Raw genomic sequence first — 22,402 nt, forward strand, 5'->3', positions numbered from 1 at the left:
GACTTATGGTTCCAATAAGACCAGTGTTTACACCAGAAAAGACCTGATTAGGTCACAAAAACACACCCTCTTTCAGAACTGCACCGAGGCTGATGTATCAATATTTTCTTTGTGTGTGTGCCGAGTTCATGTAACCTTTGCTTGTGCTAGTGCACACACAGAAAGGGAGCATAAAGCCAATCTGGATCTGGTTTGAATTTGATTTTATTGCCTTCATATGGGCTTGATCGTGGTCTGGTGTGATTGTTGGGCCAGAGGCTGTGCAAGCTGACCTCAGAGACAGAGGTGTGAGCCAATAGGAGATCGGACCCATGATGCAGTGGTCACAGATATGGGCCTCGCATGAATACATTCAATGTTTTGCGAGAGATTTTTGTTTACCACATAAATTTTGGACGAATATGATGAAACAGACCTCATGAGAACTACAAAAGCTGCACGGGCTACAAAAACAACTCCATCTTTTAAAATGACTCTTTTAGCCAGGGATACAATTGCAGGGGTAAATCTGTGCAGAATTGCTTGCTTTTCTTTACTGTAATCCAACAGAGTTTACATGCAATGCCTCTGAAGCTTTTCTGATTCAGAAAGAAAAAAAATCGAAACTCTACAGCTTTACAATTATCCTCAAAAGACAGAGGCACTATTTATTCTTTGTCATTTTGTGGTTTGCTTCACATTTTTCATAACTAACTTGCAGACCATGCCTTTATTAACCACCGGATGTTGATCCTTCCTGCCTTTTTCCATTCACATTCACCACATGGAGGCATTATTAAAGAGGAGCGCTTTCCAGTGATGTCAAGCAGCCGTTATACAGTCATTTATTATTTTAAGGATCGACAGGAAACTTAACTGAGCAATTCTTTATGGATTTCAGACAAGGGAATTAGGGTAAAGAATCAATTACAGATATTTGTCATAAGTTATTGTAAATTAGGTCATTGTGAAGATGTACTGCTGTGGGCAGAAATTACCTCCTGTAACTTTAATTGTTGTAGCAGAGCAGAAGAAACCTCTCACTGAACACATGTCATTGTTTGATCACTATGTTTCATAGAGGGTGTGCAGTGTTGTCCATTATGTTAAGCAGCTTTTACACATTCCTTTTTTAAATTAAGCTCCTGGGGCTCCAGAGCAGTCTTCACCACAGAGCCAGCTTTCTTTATCAGTTTGTTGAGTTTCTTTGAGTCACTGGCTCTGATGCTACTGAAAATAAGATTTCCCTCTGCGCCACAGACTTGTAGAAGATATGCACAATCTTGTTGCAAACATTAAAGAACCTAAGTTTCATTAAGAAATACATTCTCTATGAGTTGTTCTGGTAGTCTGAGAACAGAGTAAAGAGAAATGGTGAAAGTGCAGTCCCCAATGGTGCTCCTGTGCTGCTGACCCTTTTTTCAGACAAACAACCATTTCGTCTCATAAACCTTGGTCAACAATCCAGATCATTGTGGAAGCATCCATCTGAATTTTCATATAACAATAAGGGCTGAATTGTATTAAAAACACAGGAGAAATCAAAGAACATGTTCCTCTTTCTGCTGTCTACTTTTTCGACATGTTCATGGCCTGGCTGAAGAAAGTAGATCAACACCAAACTTAGGATGATAAGCAAACTATAGTGGGTCCTAAAATATGTTCATTTGCTTACTGACGTGAGCCAGTAAAAGTCTGTCCAGGACTTTCACAATATGAGATGTTGGGGCAACTAGTCTATAGTCACTGAGGGCAGATAGATGATAGATTTTATGTACCAGAACAATGCAGGATGTCCTCAAAAGCACTGAAAATTTCTTCTGACTCCAAGTAAGGTTAAGAGTTGCAATAGAATCCCACATAGCTGTTCCACACAGACCTTCAGAACCCTGGGACTGATATTATCTGAGCCTGTAGCCTTGTTCTGGTTCAGTCTCTCCACCTACTTCTTCACTTGACTGCTTGAGACAGACCAGTTGGAGAGTGAGACAGAGGATGTCTCTGTGTGTCCTGATGTGGGGGTCATGTTGATGAGGCTGTGTTCATGACAGCCTCCAAGAGAGATCATGCATGACTGAAGTTCAGGGTAACATTGTGGAAGGTGACAGGGAAACCGAGGATCCGGGGAGGGTGTGAGATCTATGCAGCTGGAGGCTGGGAAGGACAATGTTGAGACTAAACTGAAATGATAATGCTTTGACTTATTTTTGATAAATACCATCCAGCACTACACACACACACATACAATTGATTAAATTGATTGCAAATACAAGGGTGACAACAAGTGTTGCTGCCATCTCCTGGTTCAGTCTTGGTGTTGCAGTTTGTAATTTACATATTAGTCGATATTGCAAATATTTCAAGCAGATGTTACACTAAAAGATTCAGTGTTGTTATTTCACTTGGCAATACTACAGAATCATGATTCATTCATTCCAACACTACAAATCGTTTAGATATTACGGCACATAAACAGCGCATTGCACTTGGCTGTAAAGTTTGCTTGTCTTCATTAACAAGACAGCCAGACTGCCAAAACCCACGCTCAAAACAATCAGTCATACAGGGCATGGCCATATTACATCATCATCTCTGGGCCTTGATGTGGACTGACAGTTTTTCTCCAGGTCTGACTACATACAAATACCAGGAGTCTGCATATTCAAAACTGACTGAATAGAGCTATCTTTGTCTAGATATCGCATAATAATCAGAGAAACTGAGCGACAAAGAAAACCGTCTGGTCAAGCACCAGTGATTTATTTACTCATCTGAAAAACTAAGAAATATCTTCAAGTTTGTTTCCACTTTACTGTCCTTGATACAGCCCTGGATGACAATTGTGAAGCCAGGACATGATTAAATCACTTACTTTGAAGGAGTTACTTCATTTTCTTTGAGTGAGATGGAGAGAAATCCAACCTAGATTGACTAAAGAAGATTTCAAATGGCTCCAAAGGGGAATTAGTATTGCCATGTTTCTTAGAGGGGAATCTCTCCGGTCTGATGGAGATGTTGTGATGTCTGAGGTGAGTAATGATAATTTCATTATTGATACAGTTGGGAACACTTTGCCCTGCTAACCCAGGACTCACTTTTTATTCATTTTACACCATGTATGCACCTAACTGTTGGTGCAGCTGGTGCTTTTATTGTATGGGACATTTTATTTTATTGAAACAACAAATCAAACAGTACAGTTCAATGATGTATTGTCTTCATTATCTATTGTTTATCTGGTATAGAAATTATGATAAGAACTCAGAAACCATCCACGATATGATCATTTGGATGAAATGACTTTGGGGATTTAAAACATTAAAAGATAAACCAAAAATATATAAATGATAGATAAAGAACATACTTTCTCACTTAAGTCTGGTACATTGTAATCTAAAGTTTTATCTGAAAATTTCTCAATTTTTGAAACATGAAACACACCCAACAATGGTGGAGCGAAGTGAAAATTTGTGGGCACAAAGTTCCAGTACTTAACAATTAAAATGGTCCACTATCAGAAATACATTATCAGACTGATGTTTTTAATTCATGCAGAATTGTGTAAATTTAAGAATTGTTGTTTTTTTTAGATCAAAACAAGCTATTTGTATTCAAAGACAGTTGGTCACACTTATGACCCCTCTGCCATGTTGCACTTCCATGTCACTAAAGCAGCCAATAGAGAACAAACCACACTTTGCTTTTGATCGAGCCTTTTGCAATTTGCATGGTCACAGCAGATTTAGTGTAGTTGTAGGGTTATTCAGCTGGTTTCAGTGCATATTTGACTTTAAACCAGTGTGTTTAAGCGAAGTAGTTCACTGCGCAAGCCTTTCCAGGTTTTACTGTTAACAATGGCGATGTGTTGATTTTTTTTGTGGAACAAATAGTTCCTATGTGACATGGCATTTGAGTGAACTGACCCTCTAAAATTGACGCGGACATAAGCAAAAAAAAATTCATCAATTTTTATTTTCAGTACAATGACAATAGACCACAAAACGGACTAATAATTGTGGTATTTTTGTCAGCTTAAATGTTTGTCAGTATGACGAATAATTGTTTTGTTACTTCGTATGAGCTGCAAAATTTTGTTAATATTCATGTTCTGTGAATAATTAGAATAGCATTTTTGACGTCATTCTGTGTCGAAATTGCTATATCACACGACACGCTTCTCGCTATGCTTGCTTTTGTTAAAAGTTATTTTTCTCTGGATGCCGTCCTTGTTGCTTATTCTCTTGGCACATACCCAAGTTTAAACCAACCAACACAATCCTCCGTCGCCCCCTATCGTTTGTTATGATTTTAATTTTCAACCAATCAGATTTGTGTTTGTTAACGTCCTCCTGCAGCACTGAAAAGCCTTCCTGTTGCTGATTGGTCGTTTCCGTTTTAGCAGCGCAGTACATGGGGGTCTTGCCAAGCATCGCGGAGGGAGGGGATATTTTAATGGCCGTCAGTAGCACTTCAAAATACAAAAACTCCGGATTATCTTCTGTATTTAGACTAGTATAGCTTCGGGATAAATTGAGTCGCTTTTTTTGGTAATGGGCATCGTTTCGGAGTCATATTTAGGTTAGAGATGTGTTTCTAGTACTGGTTTTACTTAACTGAACGGACTTTACCCGCTTGATTTGTACGTGAGTGAGTGATCAGGCCTAGCCGGCTGGCTAGAAAACAAGCGAACGATTAGCTAGTCGCTGGAGTTGAAAGGTAACAGTGTGTGCTGATTTTCTTTTAAACTTGCTGTGATTTAGGTAAATAACATACACATTAAAAACATACATCTATATACTTGGTCATATCGTTAAAAGCTAAAGGTCCGACTTAAAATGTCGCCAAGCAAGAAATGTAAACAAGAGACTTATGTTAGCTGAGTTAGCAGTGTTCAAGCTAACGGCTAATGGCTAGCTACTTCACAGTAGTTAACTTTACATGCAGGCCAAGCTAGAGTTAACAGATGTTGGAAGGTAAGAAACCTGCTCTGTCAATGTGTGACGGTGGATGACGTTATTAACAAGTTTTAGTTAAGTATTTCTCTTTCCGTGTGTCTATCATGACATAAACGTTTTTTTTTTTATAAAAGCTAGAGCTAGTCATGCTAACTTGGCGTGCTCCGAACCTTCAGTTGACACATTAATTCACCTAGCCGCACAGGACGCACTGTTGAAGAATATAATATCTTCGATTTTCTTAAAAGGCATTGAGTATTACGCTATTAGTAACGTGAAAATTATATTTGTGGTAGACACTAGAGGTGATTAAGGTATTATTATTTGCAGTTAATCGACATAAAAGTTTTCCAATAGACTAATTTGCATTAAGATGGTTATGTTTTTCTATTACAAGTTTTAGTTTTCAGTTTAAATTCGAAAACATAGCTTAAGACGTGTTTATTTGTATACATTCATATCTGCATAAATACGTTAAGACAAAGATCTTTGTTTTTTTCTCCACTATCCTGTATCAATTACAGCCAAAAAAAAGAACCACCAAATTTCTGAAACGGGAACATAATCAGGCTGTGACCAGACCTTCAGAATTAAGCTAGGAATAAAACTTGAAAGTTTGGCGTTTTAAGAAAAGAGGGAAAATACTGTAACTACAAAGGAAAAAAATATATATATTAACAGACCAATTTACTGAGCTGTTTACTAATTTGTTTTAACCATATAACTGTTCGAGGTTATTAGAAAACGTTTATTGTTTAGTTTAAAGATACATATAGGAGCAATCATTTAACATATATACAGATTTGTTTATATATATGCTGTGAATGAGGTGCCACAAATTAAACCCTTAGATGTGTGAACAGTCTCTTCTGGTATCAGAAATGCTCCTTATCTTGCCCACTGTGTGTCACTTGGATGTTAATATCAGACAGATATTATTTAAGCGATGGGCATGCATTTACCCAATGCTTTGGTGAAATTATAAACATTAAATGGCATCTACCTTTCTTCCAGGGAATATGTAACATAAAGCCGCCAAAATGACATCCAGATTTGGCAAAACATACAACCGCAAGGGAGGAGAGGCTAATTCAAAATTTGAAGAAGTTTTTTCCAACAAAAAGCCCACTCTCACCACCAAATGGGGGGAGACCACCTACAAGGCTCCGCTTGGAGCCAAAAGGCCTATGTTAAAATCTGATATCCCCGATGCCCCCAAAAGGCCCAGGCTTGAAGATAGTGACAGTGAAGAAGACCCTTTTGGGTTCGACAGTGATGAGGAGTCCAAGACTGTGACGTCTCACAGTGTGTCTGAGATGAAAATCACAAAAGGGGATGTAATACCATCAACTGCAGTGCAAAGTAGAGCGACGGCTTCTGCTGTGACTGCACAGGGCTCTTCAAGTGTAACAGCCACATTCACAAGTAAGTTTTGATAACATGGTAAAATGTAAAACTTTGCCCCAAAGTAATGCCACGATTGTCTTTTTTTCACAGCGGTTGCTGTGAATAGCATATGAGTAATTTTCCTATTTATTCCTGTGTTACTTAGTAGAGTCCTTTGGATGATTACTGCCAGCCTTGGCTTTATATGTAACCATGCATATCGTACCTCTAAATTCGTAGGTAAACAAGCTACAGGGGAGAAGGATGTTAAAAACAACCAACCCTGGTACAAAAATGCACCAGATGGCAACCAAAAACCTCCATGCGTGACCTCTCTTTCAAACACAGTCCACTCTGGTAATCAGAACTTCTCAATTTCTCAGAAGCCTGTCTCATCCTCTCCTTATTTAGACACCCTCCTTAATCTGTCAGAACCAGGAGTTGGCGGAGAGCTCCAGTCCGCTTCCTCTTATGATGGACTTTCGACAGAGGAGATGAAGAGCGAGGGACAGGAGCTCTCTGCAGAGACTCCACCAGAGCCGGTGGACAACATTCCCCCATCGCCATTTACCCTCAGGTCATCAAACTGCAAGAAATACCAGCGGCCCAGCCGGCTTAACAAAACCCTATGTGAAACTGCTGAAAACAGCGACAACAAGCCCACTGACACAGCGAGTGCCCAAGACAAACCCAACAGTGCCCTTTCTGCTAGTGCAAGTAGTACTGGTGCCAGTGCTAAAACAGCAGCCAAGCCTGCAGGCAGGGGTGGTGGGAGGGTGCGGGACTACACAGTTCTCCACCCTTCCTGCCTGTCAGTGTGCAATGTCACAATCCAGGACTCGATGGAGCGGAGCGTTGATGAACTGGTAACCCCTGCTACTCCAGCTGACCTTGGAGACACAGGGCAGATGAAGAAAAAGTCTGATGCACAGCCATCCAAACCAACAAGGTAAGTGCTTTTTATTCCTTTCTGTCTTGATAGCTGCATTGTGAAGAGGACTGCTGAAAGTGAGGATTCAGAGTCCTGAAAGATGACAGTTTCTCTGGCTGTTTTTAACTTTATGAAGATTTATGATGTGAACAGTATTTTTTTATGAGTTGTTTCAGTCTGTAGCAATTATTTTTGATAATTTTGGTCTCACAGGGCCATTTTTCCCCTCTTTGTTCCTTTTCTTTTTCGTCATTAAGGATCATTTAGCAAGAGTGAAGTAATTTCTATTCTCATTTTTAGAAATACTTATACCAGAGATAATAGACTGCCCATGATGGGGATTGGTGCATATTAGATAAAACCCTGATAAATAGCCCTGTGTAAAAATGTACATTACATCCAATACTCTCTCCAGGCATCATTATGACACTGATTTCAATTGAATCACTTGAAATTGGACACAGTTTATTCATCAGGATCTGATCTTTTCAAGCACATTTTCAAGAGTTTTTCAGAGTTTGAGGGGCAAAGTGCAAGCTTCGTGTAAGTATAGGCCTCAGTTTAGAAGTCTATTTCGAAGTGGTTATATGTCTGGCATTGACATGGTCTCTCCCATATACAGCCTGTAGATTTCAGGCAACTATTTATGAATCTTCTTGCCTCCTCAGTTGTTATTTTTTGCTCTCAATGAGTGTGAGTTGTTCTCTTTGTCCTTTTGCAGTTTCCATCTCTTTTCCCCTTAAACACAACAGTATTGCAGACGGAGGACAATTAACACATCCCTGATTTATTTATTTTAAGGTTTAGACCCACCCAGACAAAGACAAAGAAGACTAAGGCAGAGACCAAGTTAGAGTTCTTTGGCTTTGGAGATAAAGATGGCGAGGACGATGAGGAGGGTTCAGAGGTTGGTATGGCAGGCAAGAGTAGCTACAAGATCAAGTATTTTGGCTTTGATGACCTGAGTGAGAGTGACAGCGATGATGAGAGCTCTCAGGCCAAAGAGAAGAAGGCCAAGAAGGCAGCCGCAGCTTTAGCTGCTCTGAGCTCCAGTGTGGACAGTCCGCATACCAGTGACTCCCAGGACAGTCAGGCCAGCAGCAATACAGGTCAGTAGATGTAATGTTACTGAACTCAACTTTATTTATGTCGCACCTTTCAAACTCCAGTATAACCCAAAGGTTACGAGACAAAAATTGATGGTTGGTTAAAGTTTAATTGGTCATTTTATTGTTTGACCTATGTTTAATAAATAACCCTTTTGCACCTGTTTGACTTGTCCAACAGATGCTTTTGACTTCTCTGATGATTCCAGTCCCGGCGGCACTGAGGGACAGAGAGGGCGAGCTGGGAAACAAAGTGACAAATCCAAGGACATTGGTGGTGCATTTAAAAAGATTTTCAGTGGACCCAAGAAGGTATTTTGGCACGTTTATCTAAGGTTTCTTTCTTTGTCTGCTTAAAGTATTATTTCTAGTCATTTTATAGTGCAGTTTCAGTCAGAAAAATCTTTTATGTCATGTTTTTAGTGACATAAACGATGAAACCGATCTGTCACAGGTTCTCGTGAACCAATAAAATTCACACGGATTATACCGGAGTCTTGTAGTTAATCTGAGTCGGCACATGTGTCATCTGACAGAGGTCTGACATCTCCATGGATTATTGATGCTTATATGACATTTACTTAACATAATATCAAAGGTGTCTTGAAATACTCTGGGTATAAAAAAGAGGAGTAACGGAGAAATGGAACAAGTTGCCAAGAGGGAAGCTAAGCTGTATTTTATATAATGCATTTCTGTGATTCAGTAGTGATGAAGGTTAGAACTATATCTTAGAACTCGAGGGCTCAATATTTATATCAAGGGATTAAATTACGACTGACTCAAACTGACTCAAAGTGTGCCTAGTAGCACGAAAGTGGGTGTTCGTGTGAAGGGATCTGAGTATTACCTTTTGGTTAGGTCTATATTTATCTTATAACTCCGCTCTGTTTAATGATATTTGTGGTGTTGTGCGCCCACGTTTCCCTTTTTGATCTGGAAAATGTTTTGCAGTGGCTTTGGGTTATTTGTGATCCGTCTTCTTAATTCTGTATTTTTACTTTTTCGACACCATCAGCGGAGCTCTGCGGTGCCTGCATAATATATGCTTGAGTTCCACCACGTGTCATTTTCAGTAACTGTTTTGTGCTGCTTGGGGACTCTTTGCTCCACACTCCGGCTACAGTCGTCATAGTCTGTCAACATAAGCTGAGTTTCACTGACTAGAACTTAATAACTACTTGGATGCATTGTGGCAGATATTTTCTGAATGTTAACATGGAAGGTTTTGCTCTGTCTTTTTACACTGTCTGTACTCTGAATTGAATGTTTTTCTGTGATTCCAGTTATATGTGAATTACTGACATGTCTCTGTTAAGCTAACTAATTATTAATTACTCTTTTTTTTTATTATTTTTATCTGGTTTCAGTCCCCCTCTAAAGCTGTGTACAACGCTCGCCACTGGAACCAACCTGAGCCCGAGGAGGTACCAGCTCCTCCACTTTCTCGATCTCAAACTGCTCCGGTAAGATATCGTGCTTGGCATTGGTGCATCTATAATTGGGCTAATTAGAGTCTGCCCCATGAGATCTGTCAGTAAGCCTGTCACTTTAAGACTTTTATGTAAAACGTATGTAAACATGTTGGTCCGGCTGAAACTCATGAAATTGAGCTTTTCAAAACTAGGCAAATGCACAAATATAAAATGGTTGGGGTTCAAATCACTCCAGCATGTCTATGCTATGCTATACTTAAATGGGCCTTGGCGCCCTCTACACGCTGCAAAGTTTGCTTCAGTTGCCTGCCAGTGCATGTATATTGGGGCAAGGCCGGTAGCTTAGTTCAATTGTTCATGTGACCAAACAGAATGCGAGAAAGGGGGTATATTGGCTATGTTTAAAAGTTCCATTTTGAAAGTATGCAAGGAGGACAAAGACGTGAGCCCACAGTTAGGACACTCATTGCTAATATCTAGTACTATTTGTTCACAGCACTTCCTATTCTCTTCTGTTCGCAAGTCAGGATATTGTTAAATTAGTCTTTTAGTGGTCAGTTCTTTACAAGTTAGTCTCTTGATTTATTTTCCCAGACAATTAGATCTGATTTCACTTGCTTATGTTGTGACAAACTTCCAAAATGGAAATAAGTGTTTGTTCAAAGACAAGTAGGTCTAGCAACTGGGATTTTAAAGTTGTTGTCGCCTTAGCCTTATCTGACATCTGTTCAAATCACTTATTGAAGATGTGTGGGGCTGTTCAGCTGTGATAAATCTTGCAGGCATGCCATTAAACAGATTTGTTGCTCCAGTGTAAGCTCCATTTCTCTGTTCATTTTCTTCCTTAGGCCATGTTATCGAGCAGCAGCAAAGACAGCAACTCCCATAAAGACGACGGCTTGTTTAAAGCCCCTCCACCGCCACCCAAAGTCATTAAATCAGAGACCCTCCCCACACGACTCAACCAGGATATTGTTACGGCACTCAAATGCAGAAAGGAGGACAAAGAGGTGAGTCCAAGTCAGACTGAGATGATTATTTGCTACACAGCAGTAGGTGAAGGAGAGCTCTTTGGTTGCTAAATGCTAGCTTGTGTTGATTTTATATATATTCATATACAATATTTTTGTATGCTTGCATGACTTAATCTCTATTTTTCATGCTCAGCTAAGCTTCTTCAACACTTTTCATGCAGGTTATACAGTACATGGATGGCACTTGATTCATGTCAAGCTCATTATTGTTTATCTGAATCCTGCTGTGAGTTGAAGGTAGCATTGAGGGGAGCTGCTGATAATTTGAACTCCCCTACCGATTGTGTCATTTACAGATGGGCCTTCTGGCACCACATCATGCTGTTAGCCACAGATCCCCTAAGGAACAGTGGCGTCAACCACAATTAGCTGTCAACACACACTGATATTGTCTCAAACGCAAGTCTTCCCACCGTTCTCATGCTGAGCACATTCACAACATGACTGTAGATACGAGTAAACACACAGAATCAACTGCTGATCAGACCCCAGCTCCACATCCTGAGCTGTTATTGATGACCTGTATTAGCACAGTCAGCTATTGCTGGTAATTGAATCGGCAGATGAATTTACAGATGTGAGGAGTTCAATCGATGTTTTTGTAATTGTGTTTTCCTTAGCTGATTGTGTCTTTGGACGGATGCTCTGCTTCCCAATTAGCTGTAATTAATCCTGTATCCCTTTGATCAGCTGTACACGGTGGTGCAGCATGTGAAACACTTCAACGATGTGGTGGAGTTTGGAGAGAATCAAGAGTTCACAGATGACTTTGAGTACCTGGAGACAGGGCTGAAGAGCAGTCAGCCACTCAACACAAGATGCCTTAGGTAAGTGTGAAGGAACTGAGCACTGAGATGTTTTCTGAATTGACTGAATGGTGAAAGCACCTGTCAGTTAAATTTAATTTATAAACTAATGATTATTTATCTGCCAAAATGAATATATTCAGAGAGCAGTTTATGAACATTGGTTTTAAGTTGACACTCTTCTTTATTTTTATGATTTATGAATCTCCCCTTTGATTCCCACCGTCTTTTGGAGTTTTATGCCTTGATAAAATATCTAGTAGTGAATATAAGTTCTGACGTGAAACTGAAATCTACTTTAAAAGAACAGCCATAGCTTGAGGCTTGAAAGTTAAAATGGAAATACACAGCTGAACACGGTGCCGACGAAATCCACAAATAGTGACTCTGACTTGGTTGTAGATCGTGTCACATTCTGTTTCGTTACATAAGACGGATAGATATTCCTGTCACGTTTGTGTAATCCTTTTTCCCCCCTTTGTCATTCCCTGTTCCAGTATAATCAGCTTGGCGACACGATGTGCCATGCCCAGTTTCAGGATGCACCTCCGGGCCAGAGGAAAGGTGGCACAGGTCTTCAAAATGCTCAGCGATGCTCCACAACACCCGGTCAGTTCAACCTTTTTTCTCTTTTTGTTGCACTGCTGTTACTCTTAATATGTGAACACTGTGTGGCATTAAAAAAAAAAGTCTTAAATCATAACCCTCTGCTTGTGCTCTTAACTTTTGAATTGGCCAATGGCAACTGTAGTGCAGGGAGACCTCCTAATCACTCAAAGTGCACTCCAATAACCCTGGAAATTAGTACATGTACAGATGGACATACTAATTTGCAGGGTTCGCATATTATGGTAATCCTTAGGTTGGCTGCACACTTATATTATTTGGCTGCCCAGCCTCTACCTTTTTATGTTTAAAAGCACCTAACAGAAAAATCAAGCAACCCTTTGAAGAAACCCAAAGGATTTTCTGTGTTAGACCTCACTCTGCTCCTCATCTCAGCCTGTAATGATCATAAAAGAAATGCCCTCCATTCAGTTGAGTGTGTGTTGTCTTTGAAGCTTGAAGAATTCTTTAGAGGACATACATTAGAATTTCTCCCTCTGTGCCACGATGCCCAAATGTAACTCCCTATGAAAACTGGCATTGTTCTTTCAGAACCTCGGTCTGTGCACAGCTTCCCTGATGTACATTCTGAGTCGGGATCGTCTTAACATGGATCTGGACAGGGCATGTCTGGAGCTGATGATAAAGCTGCTGGAACTGGACCAAGACTACTCGGCTCACCAGGATCAGCTCACAGCAAAAGAAGTGGCCAAGGTCAAGGAGAAGATCAGGAAGTTGTGTGAGACCGTGCACAACAAGCACCTCGACTTGGAAAACATCACGGTAGGGAGTCTATTAATAACTTTAATTAATAGATTTAAACCTGGATATGTTTATGTAAAAGTTCTAATCCAATGCCTGAACAGGTTTCCACGCACCTTCTCTTCTTCTTATGCTGTTGAAGAATTTTATACCCTCTCAATTGGGGAAGAGTCCTCTATTATCATTAAACAATCATGCCCTTAGACATATTATTCTTGGCATTGTTATTATGAATCAACACAGTTGCTATTTGGAAAATTATGTGAAAATGACTCTGAAAGCTGCCCTTTGGGTCACATAATATGTGATCCAGTAAATTCAGTAGTTCTTTACATGTTCGTGGTTTATTGAATTAATTTCTGGTGACGGCATCCAAATTAGCTGCTTCATATTGGCAGTCTGAACAGGACGATGATTGTGCAATGAAATGATCAATGATACAAATTTGGCACCTCTGTTAGACGGGCCACCTCGCCATGGAAACTTTACTCTCGCTGACTTCAAAGAGGGCCGGGGACTGGTTCAAAGAAGAACTGCGGCAATTAGGAGGCCTGGATCATATTGTAGACAAAGGTAATTTGGCACTGGGTCCTTTATTTTAGAGGTGTGTGTGCTTTTATACATTTTTTTTGTTATAGATATTTGAGATAGTCATGTGCATTGTGTGTGTTTTGTTGCCACAGTGAAAGAGTGTGTGGAGAACCTGAGCCAAGAGGATGACAAGGAGAACCTTGTTGCATCTTTATGGGGAGCCGAGAGGTGTCTGAGAGTGCTTGAAAGTGTGAGTACAGTTTTATAAAGTTGGGTTCTGTCTTTCAAACTTTGACAAAAGTTGCACTCCAGAACACAGAAGTTGAGTGTTACCTCATTAGTTGGCTGGTAACTTTGTCGTGATATGACAGACATCTCTGACCAACTGTCTGTCTTAAAATGTCACTAATCAAACGTCTGAGCCAAACTAAAATCTTTCTTTCACTGTAAGCTCTCCCAAATTGATGTAATTTCTCTTTGATCTTGTCCTGATAGGTGACAGTGCAGAACCCAGAAAATCAGGGTTACCTGATTGCCTATAAGGAGTCACAACTCATCGTCTCCTCTGCCAGGTGAGAACTAGTTGAACTGCTGCATGTGCTCCATTAGATCTTAATGGGAACTCTGTTCTCAGGAACATAAATGAGCATTAGCATAGAATAGGCCGACGGTAAAAGAAAAGCTCACTACATACCTTTAACAATCTTTAAATGAGTTTTTGTGGGTACAATAGCAGTTAGATAAAGCTGTAGTTGTCTTTTTCAGTCTCCCTGGCTTCTCATCTGCTTTTTTCCACCTCTCTTTTGGAATATCCCCTGTTTCTGCCATTTCGGTTTGCTGTTTATGATCTCTTTGTCAATGCGCTTTTCTTACCGTCATCAGGGCTTTGCGGTACTGTGAGGACATGATTCAGCGGTACAGCAGGGCCTTAAACAACAGTTCTCTGTCATCGGCGGGTGTGACGCTGCCCCACTGCAGTTTCAGCAACGTGGGCAAGGCTGTGGAGGACTGTATGAGAGCCGTTATAGGGGTGCTGCTCAACCTTACCCATGACAATGGTATTCTTATTTAAAAAACCTAACCTTTCTGTAGCTTTTACTGCTGCAGTCTGTCAGTAATTCAGTATCACAGCTCTATGTTTTGACTATATCTGGATGTTTGGAAGTATTGTTTTTATTGTTGTCATTCAGATTTGAAATGAATCACCGGTTAGTAAAGCTATAGATTTTAGCGCATCGAATATTCTTCAGGTAGTTGTGTGACTAGTATGAACAGAGGTTTATAATTATGTTTTTTTTTATTTTTTTAACTAGAGTGGGGTAGCACTAAGACAGGTGAGCAGGAACAGCTAATAGTGACCGCTCTCAACTGTGTCCTGCGAGTCCCGCGTTACATCCCACAGGAGCAGCGCTTCGACGTGCGAGTACTGGTGAGGTTCCAGGCAAAAATCACTGCAATAATACAGTTGTAGACACAATATTCTGCCAGGCCATATTTTCTGTGTTTGTGTGTCTCATTTGTGTATTCTGTTGTGTGAATCAGGGTTTGGGTCTCCTAATTAACCTTGTGGAGTACAGCTCCAGAAACCGACACTGCTTTGTTGAAATGGAGTACATTTTGGATGACACCTGTTTGGAAGACAGCCTGATGCAGCCTTCTGACTCAACACAAACAGAGATGGCTGCACAGTCATCTGAGACTCAGGGAGACGGGGCTGACAAGCCTAAGCCCTCTGGAGCTTTGGCTGCCCTGGTGAAGGTAGGAATTGTGCCAGAACTTGATATTTATTTGGGCTGTCGTTGCAGGGATTCATTGTTTCTTATCAGCTGGAATGTTTTACATAACTTGTTTGTATTAATGATTTCAGGAGACGTAGAAAGTGCTGAGCAGATGAAAATTCGATGGGTGAAATTAAGCTGTTTTTTCCAGACAGTTATTATTATTATTATTATTATTATTATTAGCCCACGTAAATGCACAAGTATGTAGTCGTGTAAAAGCTTGAATACTAAGTAGCACAGAAGGGTTCATCAATGGATTCTTGTTTGTTTATTTGAACTTCAAGAAGTGTAATTTATTTTACTGTTTTGCTTTATTATTGGTATTTCCACAGAAAAAGTTCTTTGTTGCTTTTTAGGAGTTCCTAAAGGAACCTTCGACTATAACTTGGTGAATAACTGAAATGGCTTCTCTTGCCTTGAGATAAAGTATTTCAGTTTTTAGCATGACCAGCTGCTCTCTGTCGTCTTTGTTTTTTTTTATTTGTATTTTTTATTCCTTACAAGTTCTTGATAACCTTGCCATAGAAAATGTGCGTCCAACGTTTTTTGAATTGTCCCCTGAGGTCAAAGCTTTTATTTTTACTAAATAGCTCTTCCTTGAGAGGGAGCGGGCTGCCATCCTGGCTGAGGCGAAGACCGACGACCTCATCAGCGAAGCCCCCAAGCCGGCGCTGGACAAAAGCGGAGAGTGGCAGGAGACATCAGGGGAGATCCAGTGGGTGGCCTCTGAAACCAACGACAGCCAAACTGAAAAGAAGGAGGAGGAGGATGAAGAGCTGGATCTAAATAAAGGTAGACATCTGCTATGTCATGTTTTTTTGCTTTTGTTCAAGTCATAATCTAGCCAACCGGACTCCGTTGTGGAGCATAGCTGCTAATTGATAAGCTTTTTGATTGCCAACTAATTGGCGTCAGAGCAAAGCATATGCACAGAACTACTGTATACTGTTGGGTGATAAAGAATCTTAAAAATGAACTGAATTTCTGTGCAGATTTATTCATAGCCTTCGTAAAACGTTTTCTGTGTAGCAGATTTTCTGTTGTGTGGGAGCGTCCAAGTTATTCTGTTTCAACCACCAATAATACAGCTTGTGCTTTCAGAGGTTAATTACTTGTCACGTTTAATTTTGTAAGTGATAATGAAGCAGATGTATGATGACCGTTACATTTAATGACCTCAAAATACTGTAAAAAGCCTGTTGACAGCTTGTGTTTTTCCTATTGGTAAAACCCTATATATAATTCATTATCCCCGAGTGAAACATATTTTTTATTTTTTGTATTATTTGGACCGCATGGCTTCGTTGTTAAGATGCTCGAACCCTTTTTATATTTGTTTAATTTGTTTGTATTTAATCTAGTTTGCTTGTTGTAGGTCATCCCAGTGCCTAACATTATGTACAGTTCTTGGTCATCTCTTTAAAATGCGCTTTATGAATGAGCCTGATTTAATTTCTGTGTGTGTGTATATATTGTAAAACACCTATTATGATCGCATATTTAAGTACCTGCATTTCTAACTCATTATCCTTTTCTCTTGTGTTCGCTTTAGCTCTGCAACATGCGGGCAAACATATGGAGGACAGCATTGCTGCGTCCTACACCGCTCTGTTACTGGGCTGCCTCTGCCAGGGCAGCCAGGTGAGAATATCACAACCTGCAAATAGCCTGTGTAATTCGACAATCTTTTCTCACCTAGAGATATTTATGTCGTTGATCACCCACTTCTCTGCTGCCCTCAGATTAATGTGACTACTGTGAGAGAGCATCTGCCTAAAGGGGATTTCTCTATCATGACAGAAATGCTGAAGAAGTTCTTGAGTTTCATGAATCTTACTGTGAGTATTCCATCCACTGCATGATGACTGTTGAGATAAGAAACTGTTAATCATCACAAATTATGGACTGTTTTACTTTGGTTCTAAACCATTTCAAGCCTTTGTGGAAAAAAAGACGAGGCTCATTCCTTTTCATATCACCTAAAAGTATCGGTGGCTGCTCTGAAATCACTTCCTCGTTTCCAGTGGCTTTACTGTGCCATAAAGATACCAAATGTGATCGATAAATTCTAATCCATTAAGTATTCTTAAGAATTCGTGTGTATCCAAGCAGAATATTTCCAGTGGCGATGTGAATTTGTAAAACATTGCTACATGATTCGTGGGAAACACTTTCACAGGCACAGATGTGCGTTTTGCTGCAGCTTTAAATGCGACTGTCTGTCAGAACTGATGACTGAAACCATCTGTTTCATAAATATCGCCTTTAAAACAGCTTAGATCTCCTCTAAAATCCTCAGTTTGTGTCTAAAGACCCCACAAATACAGCTGTACTCACACAGTGTTGTTTTCCTCCTCTGTCTCCACACACAGTGTGCAATGGGCACCACAGGACAGAAGTCCATCTCACGGGTCATCGACTATCTGGAGCACTGTTAACACACAGCGGACTACAGCAAACTCTCCCTGCACATTTTAAGGGATTCCAGGCTACTCTGGTCTCCCCCGCCCACCCCAAAGGGGCCGGAAGGGGACATCGGAGTTGGACTCCCTTGACTTTCTTTTTATTTTTTATTTTTGATCGCTCGATCTTGTGATCACACAGAAATCTCATTGATAAATGCATACGTGTGTGTGTCTAAACACACAAATAACAAGAATTTCACTCCCTTTCTGGAGCACAGCCTGAACCAAAGCCCTGCTAGCTGACAGTCATGCCCGTTTTTATTAGGTTTTAATTTTTCTTCCCCCACCAGTTCTGCTCGACTAACACAACATTTCAAGTCAAATCCAGATTCTTCCTCAGATGGGACTGGGCAGACTTTATTGGCTAAATAATTCCACAAGCTTCTCAATAGTCTGTCGGATAAAATGGCCTCAAAGCCAGACCGTCCCAAAAGGTTTGACAACAGCAGGCCACTGAGGAAGAGACTCCTGTCTGCTGTCAGGACTTGATTTCTGGTTGTGTAGCTGGGGTATGAGCCTCCGAATCAGATTTTATGGATCATTACATTTTAATCTCTTCTTATCCACGTCCAAGCCAAGGGTGAAATTATTGATCAGCAGGAAAATCAATCATTTTCATGGATGTTAGAATGACGTCTATATGCTAACCCGTGTGAAATAATTCTGAATGCGTGCATCCATTTACCTACATGTTCGCTGTCGGATTGAATGTTTTACAGAGAGAGGATTTTAAAGCTTCGATTTTTATGTTTTTATTGTGCCCATTCGTTTTTGTTTTGCTTTTTTCTTCTTCTTCATGTCTTTAGCGCTCTTTATCCCTAGAGAGCCTATTTCCCCTGAAACTATGAATTTCTCTTCAAGAAATCAGGATTTATGACACACTGACTATGTTGGAATGTCCTTTTTTTCCGATGCGAATGGCACTTGGAAATGACCTGCTATCATGGATTAAATTTTTTTTATTTTAAATTTCCTTGTCACTCATATTTGGTTTGGTAATTTTTTTTTTTTTTTTTTTTAGTTTTAGATCATTTAAATTTCAAGTAATTGAATAGTTTCTAAGTACTATATGCATTTTAAACTTACAGGTATAGCACATGTGATGAATTACCGTGATGGTTTTGCTTCGCTTTTACATTGTAATGACATATTTTTTTGGGAAATGTATTTAATTGGATGCATTGTCCTTCTGTTGTGTAAATGCTAAATCTTGTCATCTTGTTTTAATAGAGTCAACCCCGTTAGAGAGTGCTCAGTGGCTGGACTTAGGTATATGTGACTGATTTCAATCGGAGTTATTTTTTTTCTCTTTTTGTTTTCACTTTAAAAGGCACAAACACTTCTTCAGAACATTCATTTAAACTAGGAAGAAGGATTTTCCGCTCAAAGCTAATTGAAGTTAGTTGTGCTCCGTATGTCCAGCCACGTGCAGCTTTGTGTTTCTCCACATTGTATCATGACGTGTCTGCATTGGACAACATGCATTGAGCTCCCGTTTATTTATTCTGCTGTGGTCTCCTTTTACCTGTGATTATGCACCTGAACCTCTGAAAAGCCTCCGTCGTGTACTGCTCACATGTACGATCACTGAACTGAATGACAGCCATACCTGTATAAACATCAGTTTGATCTGATTTGTAGGGCTGCGGTGAACATAACTGCAACTGTGTTTACTGTTAATTACTTTGCAAAATTTTGGTTTAAATGGACTTTCAGAATGTAAATAATCCTGTACATAGCAGTTAATGGACATTTAAATATTTAGACTGCTTTTTTTCCCCCCATTGAAGTTGATATTTTTATTTTATACAATATTTCCGAGTTGTTTCAAGAAACAAAAATTGCAGGAAGAGGAGGAAAAAAAATGTTTGTACCCGTTTCAAGGACATTGTCTCTGGTTACATGTAAATAGTTGTATCTCAAACAGAAAAAAAAAATTGCTACTTTCAGTACACTCCCTGTGTGTTTTCCTTCTTGTTTTCTTTCATTTTCATAGTCTAACGCTGCACTTTTTTTAATTTAAAGCAGTTAGAACCACAGGAGGTGAGCGCTTCAAATAATAAGCCACGATTAGGTTCCTTTTGGTGTTTGTGTGTTGGAGCTATTGAATGCTCAACTTTATCTTGTATGTCTTTGTGTGTGTGTGTGTGTGTGTGTGCGTGCGTGTGCATCAGCAAACCCTACGTCCTCATCTTTGACAAACTACCTGAGACGGAGTGAGAGTCCAGATTGCCGTCTGCATGCTTAACGGCACCAAGCTGTGGTAGCTTGGTCGACTGCATAATGGAAACAAATGATTCTTGTTGCAGTCGCAAACTTACACATAACTTGGAAAGTGTGTGTCGGGGAAATACTTTCTGGCAACAAAGAGATGATCGGTGACAGCTGAGTTAATGATACAACCAGCGGGAAGTGACGATGCAGCAGAATATCTGGTGGTAAACATTGCACACATAGCATGTAATTGTGTCTTTGTCTCATCGCCCAACATGCAAATACAAGGTTAGACCGGGGTGGTGGAGCGGATTTGAATTCAAAAGCGCAGGAGTCTTGAATGTAGAGGACTGACACCTCTGTCATTCATCCGCCTTGAATATAATCTACACGGCAGAGCCTCAGTTGTGGGACGTGTGTGACCGAGTGCGTTTGGCTCATCAGTGTGTTGAGGAAATGCAAAGAGAAAGCACAGCATTTTCTGATAGTGAAGCTATCAGGATTGGTAGGATGTCCTCCACTGTTGGATAGTGTGAGTAGGGAAGAAGAGGGTGAAGAGCACAGGGATTAACAGTTCCCACCTGTCAATCAGAGGCTTTTCATTGCAGCTGCATGTCCTAAGGCGGAGAACAACCGATTTTTGCAGCTTCCCTGCATTCGTCCTTTGATCTCTCTCCGTCTCTGGCTACATTTTTTCATGGCTCATTCCTCTCCCTTGTGCACATGCTTTATTTTTTTCCTAAACCATCTTTTTTTCCTGTGGTGTTTCATAGAAGAAATCCATCTACAAAAAAGACGAAAGGTATTTTTTTGGCCCCAAGTGACTGTTTGATGTTATTCAAGCCTCATTGTATAGGGTGAGCATGAATTGTTAGTTCTGGCATCATGCTGGTAAGAATACAAGCCCTTTAATGCCACTAGGTGGAGTGAGTACTCAGCCTTTGATTGCAGTGTCTGAGTGGTCTAACACCCCAACATGTTTTTATGTAACGACACACACACCCGTATCTTCTCATCAGCAGTGTTGCCTGCTGATTTCCCCTCAAGCTGTAAGCATTCTGATGTCTTCAGAGAGATGAACGATGCTGTCACATGCGCACACGTTCACACATGCCTTGAAGAGTGGTGGTGAAACATTTATGAAGAGGCTGCTCTACTGACCATTCGTATCCTTATGTGCCTAAATCATGCTAACACGTGAAGGAAACATTTTTCCACAAAACAAACCCATGCAGACTTCAATCTTTTCAGATTCGAGTGCTTTTCGGGGCATTTATGAGGTTTGTGTCCCTTAGAGATGTTACATTTGTATCACATCATTTCACAAGTGTGTTGTGATTGATTAAATCCTTCAACAATGCATGTCCTCTCACTCCATCTCTTTAAAAAGATAAACTGAAGACAAAATAGTCTCGTTCTGAACTCTGAGTTTCATTAAAGAAAAAAAAAAAACTGTGCATGGAGCGAGGCTGGAAGCGATGTCATTAAAATGTAACTAAAGGATATGTTTGTCCGTATTTGATATGTTAAGGCAGGATAGTTTAATGGCCAGTGAGGCCACAATGATGATATAAAACCATGTCATATATTTGCAGCCATTCTGGCTGATGTGACTGGTGCTGTTCTCCAATTAAAGCCATAGGGTTAAAGTTACAAGTTGGTTATTGAATTTTCAGTTTCCTAGTTGGAAGTCAATACAAAAACTCCATATGGCATGAATGTGTCACAAGCCCCAAACCTGTTTGGCTCTGGAGAATGTAAAATGTGTAAAATTACTGGATTATTCCCAGTTGCTTACAGATGTTGCTCAAACAGGATGAAACCAACTATCATGTTGCAGGTTTTGTGCTCTTGAGACTAGGCCAGCCACAATCTTTAGATAATTGATCTTGCATAATCAGCACAATCATTTTCATTCACCTCTATGAAACCTCTGGGTGAAACTGTATTTTTCTACAGGCTTTTCCATAAATCGATAGAGCTATCTAACTTACAGAAATGATGCCGTTTAAATGATGTCATCCAGTTGTCTGGTATTTATCCCCATTAAGTGGCTGTTATGCTTCATAACAGGGATGTGTATCATTAAATTCTTAGCTGCCTATCCTGTTATAGTGTCACAAAAATGAACCAACTCAACAGTTATTAAGCTATAACTTTAGAACTGTGACAGCTCTAACTGTATATGGCAGAGCATGAATAAAACAGCTCAGTATTAGTCAATGTAGATGTTCAGCGTAAAGACGCAACATATCAAAAGGTGCGAACGAGTACTTTTGAGTACACACTTTTTCCTTCTAGCACTTTTTAATGCTGGTACCTTGATAATTATTGTTATTGTATTTGAATATTGAGTCATGTAAACAAACTTTTTTTCATTAAGGGCTCTGAAATATGCGTTTATATTTAT

The 22,402-nt window shown here is 40.0% G+C and overlaps 1 protein-coding gene across 1 annotated transcript; it reads left to right on the plus strand.

The window, feature by feature from the left end:
* Positions 1-4,365: 4,365 nt before the first annotated feature.
* wapla (WAPL cohesin release factor a) lies at positions 4,366-19,732 on the plus strand. The gene is made up of 20 exons (XM_072390773.1): positions 4,366-4,695; positions 5,949-6,359; positions 6,561-7,269; positions 8,053-8,360; positions 8,539-8,669; positions 9,728-9,823; positions 10,642-10,803; positions 11,518-11,654; positions 12,131-12,242; positions 12,792-13,022; positions 13,463-13,574; positions 13,685-13,782; positions 14,028-14,104; positions 14,415-14,590; positions 14,846-14,961; positions 15,075-15,290; positions 15,904-16,105; positions 16,866-16,954; positions 17,056-17,151; positions 17,686-19,732. Exons 2-20 carry the CDS (start codon positions 5,975-5,977, stop codon positions 17,749-17,751), a joined length of 3,519 nt encoding a protein of 1,172 aa, XP_072246874.1. The 5' UTR covers positions 4,366-4,695; positions 5,949-5,974; the 3' UTR covers positions 17,752-19,732.
* Positions 19,733-22,402: the final 2,670 nt, after the last annotated feature.

The sequence above is a fragment of the Leuresthes tenuis genome, unplaced genomic scaffold (genome assembly GCF_036924035.1).
Source record: "Leuresthes tenuis unplaced genomic scaffold, fLeuTen1.0.hap1 SCAF_8, whole genome shotgun sequence".
In the NCBI taxonomy this organism is placed as follows: Eukaryota; Metazoa; Chordata; class Actinopteri; order Atheriniformes; family Atherinopsidae; genus Leuresthes; species Leuresthes tenuis.